Source organism: Anarhichas minor, unplaced genomic scaffold (genome assembly GCF_050575085.1).
Source record: "Anarhichas minor isolate MPS153535 unplaced genomic scaffold, ASM5057508v1 ptg000135l, whole genome shotgun sequence".
Taxonomy (NCBI): domain Eukaryota; kingdom Metazoa; phylum Chordata; class Actinopteri; order Perciformes; family Anarhichadidae; genus Anarhichas; species Anarhichas minor.
In genome coordinates this window covers 177,501-185,000 of record NW_027466581.1, presented here as the reverse complement: position 1 = coordinate 185,000, position 7,500 = coordinate 177,501, and the positions used below count along the sequence as shown (strand labels likewise).

The 7,500-nt window shown below is 43.1% G+C and overlaps 1 protein-coding gene across 2 annotated transcripts in view; it reads right to left on the bottom strand.

The window, feature by feature from the left end:
• The window catches only part of LOC142941545 (serine/threonine-protein kinase 4-like), a 28,175-nt gene extending 21,293 nt beyond the window's left edge, over positions 1 to 6,882 (bottom strand). Inside the window, exons 1-3 of one of the 2 annotated variants that reach the window (XM_076083489.1) lie at positions 6,446 to 6,882; positions 2,963 to 3,043; positions 400 to 528 (exon numbers count right to left, since the gene is read on the bottom strand). In XM_076083489.1, coding sequence (XP_075939604.1) covers positions 400 to 528; positions 2,963 to 3,043; positions 6,446 to 6,489 — 254 coding nt within the window. In that variant the 5' untranslated portion in view covers positions 6,490 to 6,882. Of the gene's footprint in view, positions 1 to 399; positions 554 to 635; positions 690 to 2,962; positions 3,044 to 6,445 lie in introns of those variants that run through there. The other variant, XM_076083490.1, reaches the window with a different exon arrangement.
• Positions 6,883 to 7,500: the final 618 nt, after the last annotated feature.

Below are 7,500 nucleotides of genomic sequence, written 5' to 3'. Positions count from 1 at the left end.
GCTTGAAACTAAATTTCTTCAATAAAACAGCATCACATTGTATGAGAGAAAACCTAAGAATACATGTTTAAATCTCAAATAACAGATTCTTTGGTACATTAAAAGGTAAAAGTCAAACTGTTGAAGTGTTTTTGTAACATCTATTTGTTCTGGAGGAGTCGGAATGTTTGCTGATTTGAAACCCCCAAAAAAATGATAAGACGTCTCATTATTATATTTATATATAAGTTACTTTGGACCACAGCGTCTGCCAGATGAAAGTTGTAAAGTCTAGATTAATAATATATTTAAAATAAGAGTCCTTAGCTCTCTCACAGCTGATTCGTAGATGTTTTATTCAGTCTGAGGTGAACCACAGAAGAAGAGAACCTACTTCCTGTCACACTAAACAACGTGTACCTGTTGCACTGCTGCATGATGGAGATCTCCTTGATGATCTCCTGGAGGTCAGACTCTACAGGAACCTGTTTGATGGCCACGATCTCACCCGTCTCCTTATAGTGGGCCTTAAACACACAGCCATACGACCTGCAGGGGAACATGATGGAGAGAGGTCACACGACGGAGAGATCACACGACGGAGAGATCACACGACGGAGAGAGGTCACACGACGGAGAGATCACACGACGGAGAGATCACACGACGGAGAGAGATCACACGACGGAGAGAGATCACACGACGGAGAGAGATCACACGACGGAGAGATCACACGACGGAGAGAGGTCACACGATGGAGAGGTCACACGACGGAGAGATCACACGACGGAGAGAGATCACACGACGGAGAGATCACACGATGGAGAGATCACACGATGGAGAGAGGTCACACGATGGAGAGAGGTCACACGATGGAGAGAGGTCACACGATGGAGAGAGGTCACACGATGGAGAGAGGTCACACGATGGAGAGAGGTCACACGATGGAGAGAGGTCACACGATGGAGAGAGGTCACACGATGGAGAGAGGTCACACGATGGAGAGAGGTCACACGATGGAGAGAGGTCACACGATGGAGAGAGATCACACGATGGAGAGAGATCACACGATGGAGAGAGGTCACACGATGGAGAGAGGTCACACGATGGAGAGAGGTCACACGATGGAGAGAGATCACACGATGGAGAGAGGTCACACGATGGAGAGAGGTCACACGATGGAGAGAGATCACACGATGGAGAGAGATCACACGATGGAGAGAGATCACACGATGGAGAGATCACACGATGGAGAGAGGTCACACGATGGAGAGAGGTCACACGATGGAGAGAGGTCACACGATGGAGAGAGGTCACACGATGGAGAGAGGTCACACGATGGAGAGAGGTCACACGATGGAGAGAGATCACACGATGGAGAGAGGTCACACGATGGAGAGAGGTCACACGATGGAGAGAGGTCACACGATGGAGAGAGGTCACACGATGGAGAGAGGTCACACGATGGAGAGAGGTCACACGATGGAGAGAGGTCACACGATGGAGAGAGGTCACACGATGGAGAGAGGTCACACGATGGAGAGAGGTCACACGATGGAGAGAGGTCACACGATGGAGAGAGGTCACACGATGGAGAGAGGTCACACGATGGAGAGAGGTCACACGATGGAGAGAGATCACACGATGGAGAGAGATCACACGATGGAGAGAGGTCACACGATGGAGAGAGGTCACACGATGGAGAGGTCACACGATGGAGAGAGGTCACACGATGGAGAGAGGTCACACGATGGAGAGAGGTCACACGATGGAGAGAGGTCACACGATGGAGAGAGGTCACACGATGAAGAGAGGTCACACGATGAAGAGAGATCACATGATGGAGTAAACATGATTGTCATTGATATCCCTATAATTTAAATAAAACAAAAGAATCAGCAGTTAACTCCCTGGTCCTTCACTCGAAGAGGAACATCTATTTAATGTTTAACTAAAGAAGATAATTTAGCTTTTTGACATTTAACTATCTCACTATATTTAAAGCTCAACTGTAAAGTAGAAAATATATTCATATATTATATCATATCAACTCCTCACTGTTTACATTCTGCACATTACTCTGTACTTGCTGAACTGCATATCGTTGTATAACAAAAACAATAAAGTTTGTAGTATTTGATGGTGTTTGTGTTACAGTCGATGTGGCCGTGAACTTCTATTATGACACGTAGATACACATCACAAAACTGTACATTTAATTTAATGAAGAAATGTTTCAAAATGACGTCTTTTTCTTTTCATATGAGGAACTTCCATAAAAACATGAGACCACCGATCAACAGAGTGTGAGATAACAGGAGGAGTCTTTGATCTCCACCAGTGGACCAGTGAACCAGTTCTACCGGCTGTGGTTTGTTGGTGCAGTTCTACCGGGCGGCGCTTCTTACCAAAGAACTTCCTGCTGAGTGACAATGAGTCTAAAACGTCTCCTCATATCTGCAGAGACTGACTCATCAGAAACACGTCCACAAGAGACGGAGAGTCTGTGGTAATGTGGGTTTGAAATGCTGCTGGAGTGGAAATATTAATGTTTGCTTTTAATAGAGACGACGAGGACGAGGACTTCCTGTTGCTGTCACAGAGAAACTCTCATTCTATAGTTAGTAGTTGGAAAAGGTTTTATCTTCCTCTCAGAACACAATACTGACTAATAAAATACTTCATCATGAGGAGGAATCTCTCTCTCTCTCTCTCTCTCTCTCTCTCTCTCTCTCTCTCTCTCTCTCTCTCTCTCTCTCTCTCTCTCTCTCTCTCTCTCTCTCTCTCTCTCTCTCTCTCTCTCTCTCTCTCTCTCTCTCTCTCTCTCTCTCTCTCTCTCTCTCTCTCTCTCTCTCTCTCTCTCTCTCTGAACAGGAAGTGCGTTGAGAAACAGGATGTGAGGAGGCGATGATGTTTGTTGATGAGCAACAGAGACGGAGGAGGTGAACAGGAGAGGACAAGAGACAGACGGAGAGACGTCCTCACCCTTCACCAAGCTTCTCCAGGACATCAAAGACTTCTTCTGGCTGCTTGGTGAGACTGTCCTCACTCAGCTTCTTCAGCTGTCTGTGGGGACAGAGGGAGAGACAGAGAGACAGAGAGAGAGAGACAGAAACGGAGAGAGAGAGACAGACAGAGAGAGACATGTTGGTTAACTGTTATTTTCATCATCTCCATCGATTCATTTAGTTAATGAAATAGTTTCTTGTTCTGTTGTTGCACTAAAACATAAAACACAAATATGAGAGAAAATCAGCAAATCTTCACATTTCAGAAGCTGAAAGCAGAGAACACGTCTTCTGATCATTTGTTTCACTTTAATATTCTTCAGATGTTATTAAACTTGAGTGGATAACATAAATATGTAGCGTCGTGTAGCGTTTAAAAACCTAAATCAATAATCAATCGTCAATAATGAATCAGCTGAATTGATTTATTGATCTGGGAAATGTTCAGCTGTTTCAGAACCTCGTCTCATTATCTCCGGATTACATCTGAGTGGCAGTAATAATGATAATAACTTTATTTACACAGCACCTTTAAACACAGTTTACAAAGCAGCAAGAGCAAGACACTAACAGCAGGGGAAGAGAGTGAGGCAGACAACATGTCCCGTCGGTATCAGCAGCTGTTCTTCACGTGAACATGAAACCAGAACCAACAGCTGATCCGTCCTCGTTCTGCGGTGGATCTGTTTGATTCTCCAGATGTTTGATAAGTGAAGACCAGATAAAAATAGTCTCCGTATACAAACTAAAATAGATCCAAACGCGTCCAGAGACAGAAATACATCAAAGAGCCAACGAGCAGCTGATTTCTGTTTGGTTATCGATCAAACAAAGGGAGTAGAGACTAACGTCACGTCTAAATGAGCAGAGAACAAAAGAACTTCTTTGTTTTTAACGTGTCTTTGATATACAAATAAAATACAAATAAAATGTATTATTATTAAATGCATTAAAGAGGACAGAGGGACTGAAGTCTAGTCATTGTGGGAAACAACTTCCTGATGTCGTGTGTTGACTCTGAAACATCACATTTATACATCAACAGAGCCTGTCGTCTCATAATCTCATTATCAATATCATATTGATGCATCCAGCTTATCACAGAGACGTACAGTGAACGAGACGTCTCACGTGTCCAATCAGGTAAAAGGTCTCTGAGGCTTCGGTCATAAAACCACAGAAGTGGACTTCTACACGTACGTGTGTGTGTGTGTGTGTGTGTGTGTGTCTGCTGTGGACACACACATGTTTACATTACTAAATATGAAGGTTTTAAAGTACCAACTGCTGCTTCCATGTGATGAGTCCACCAACACTAGCTCAACATCAGTGGATCTCCTGAACAGATCTGTGAGGAAGTGTCGACACAATAAGAGCTTTTATTCCCGTGAACCAGAGATGAGCTCATGTGTTCATCCAGCAGCAAGAGGAAGAAACTAAAGAGTTGATGGAGTAAAGAACCCAACGGATCAGACGACGAGGGAGCAGCTCCAGAGTTACACAATAACAACAGTTAAAGTGTGAAGACAGCAGATTGGGAGCATTTGATTGACTCTTAGCGGCTCTCAACATGTCACAGCTAACAGTGCTAACAGAGCTAGCATTGTTTACCTACATCTTTACACAGAAGACGGTTGTTGATATAACAATACTGTGAATGTTAAAGCTCCTTTAATCAGGCTGCCAAAGTAAATAAGATATTTTCAGAAAAACTAATCACAAGTCAATTATCTTCGAGTCATAAATGAGATAAAACTGCAGCGACTCACCTAAAATAAGAGTTTAAACCAGCTCAGTGTTTCCTCCACATGAGGACTAGATGATGTAACGAGGAAACAGTGGGGACGAGTGAGTGGACGAGATAACCTCCTGATTACTGGACACACCATATGAACTGTAATCTATAGATTGTAATATAAACTAAATATCCACTTTATTCTCATGTGGAACAGAGAAAAGCAGCAATGCTTGAAAAAATTATTGCCAATTAATAATCTGACAATGAATCAATCTATTGTCCTTTAAACAAACTGACAGAAGTGTGAAGTCAATATATCATATTTATATTAAAATATGGATCAAAACTAACATCTCTCATACTTTACACAAACTACATGATTTACATCAGCTCTCTCTGTGGCCTGAGGACCACGAACACGTGAGGAACACGTGAGGAACACGAACGCGTGAGGAACACGAACACGTGAGGAACACGAACACGTGAGGAACACGTGAGGACCACGAACGCGTGAGGACCACGAACGCGTGAGGAACACATGAAGACCACGAACACGAACATCTGAGGAACATGTGAGGAACACGAACACCTGAGGAACACGAACACATGAGGAACACGAACACATGAGGAACACGAACACATGAGGAACACGAACACATGAAGAACACGAACACATGAGGAACACGAACACATGAAGAACACGAACACATGAAGAACACGAACACATGAGGAACACGAACACATGAGGAACACGAACACATGAGGAACACGAACACCTGAGGAACACGAACACATGAGGAACACGAACACATGAGGAACACGAACACATACACATGAGGAACACATGAGGAACACGAACACATGAAGAACACGAACACATGAGGAACACGAACACATGAAGAACACGAACACATGAAAAACACGAACACATGAAGAACACGAACACATGAGGAACACGAACACATGAGGAACACGAACACATGAGGAACACGTGAAGACCACGAACGCGTGAGGAACACGAACGCGTGAGGAACGCGTGAGGACCACGAACACGTGAGGAACACATGAGGAACACATGAGGAACACGAACACGTGAGGAACACGTGAAGACCACAAACGCGTGAGGAACACGAACACGTGAGGACCACGTGAGGAACACATGAGGAACACATGAAGACCACGAACACATGAGGAACACGAACATCTGAGGAACACGTGAGGAACACGAACACATGAGGAACACGAACACATGAGAAACACATGAGGAACACGAACACATGAGGAACACGAACACATGTAGAACACGAACACATGAGGAACACGAACACATGAGGAACACATGAGGAACACATGAGGAACACGAACACATGAGGAACACGAACACATTAGACTATAATTATATTTTATAACTTATAAGTTTATTTATATATATAATATAATATAATAATTATGATCTGCTCAGTAACTGAAGCGATCAGATAAAGAGTATAAAATGTAATATTTAAATAGAGTAAAAGTATAAAGTAGCAGAGAATGTGAATACTTAAGTAAAAGTACCTTTAAAGTTGTATTTAAGTACAGTAATGTTACTTGTACTCAGTGACAGTTGCTATTTATTGACTGACTGAGACACACACACAAACACACACACACGCGCACAGAGAGACATGCAAACAGACAGATACAGACATGCACACACACACACAGACACACAGACGTTACCTGCGCGGATGGATCCTCATCTGTACTTTGTCCTTGTTCTCCATGGTGTCCTTCCGCTGGAGCTGTGTCCTCTTCTCAGTCCTCTCACTAGAACCTCAACAAGCGAACTCTGATAGTAACGTGTGCTAGCTCGCTAGCTAACGTGGCTAGCAGTGGTAGCTAGCAGTAGCAGCTAGCTAGCTTCCAGTCCTGTTGTTACCGCAGCGTCAACAAAACGCGACGTTTAAACAGCGAACAGACTTCACACCGCGATCGGAGCCTCGTCTCTGAGTTCATCCTCCTCCTTCTTCTTGTCCTTCTTCTCCTTGTTCTTGTTCTTCTTCTCCTTGTTCTTGTTCTTCTTCTCCTCCACCAGACTCCCGACAACTTTGGACTTGTTTGACAAGACCGCTCTGCGGCCGTTTGAAACGCACCAGGAAGTGATAAGAGAGACGGAGGGAAGGCGGTCCTGCACACAATGATGCAGTACAACGGCGCCAACGGCAGGGCGGCGCTAAAGAGCCAGAGAGACGACACAGAGAGGCCTGCTGAGATACCAACGAAGAAGTAGACACGTGAGTCAGGAAGCTACAGAAGTTAAAGTTTCTTTGAACTAATAAAGAACTTTATATACTTTACTTTCTGATTATAAACTGTGTGTATAATATGTAAATATATTATATTATGTATGTATGCAATACCAGGTAAGTAATTATAAATATATGTAAAATATATATATATACATACCAGTGGTGGGCCATCAGGGCCTGCAAGGCCTTCTCGCCTGCCTTAAACAGAATAACAAAGTTATTGCTATTTTATAATTTAATAATTTTTCTTAAATACACTACATGTATTATAATTTATAAAAATATTTTCCCCATTATCTTATGTTCTCATTGCATGTTCTCACCACACAAACAGCTGTTCACCGCTCCCTGCCTGGTTCTTGTGTTAAAAATTCTTAATAATATATAAAAAAAACTGCGTTAACGCGCAATAATGTAATTGTCGGCGTTAATTAATTAACGCGTTCACACAATAACGCGTTAACTTGCCCAGCACTAATATATATA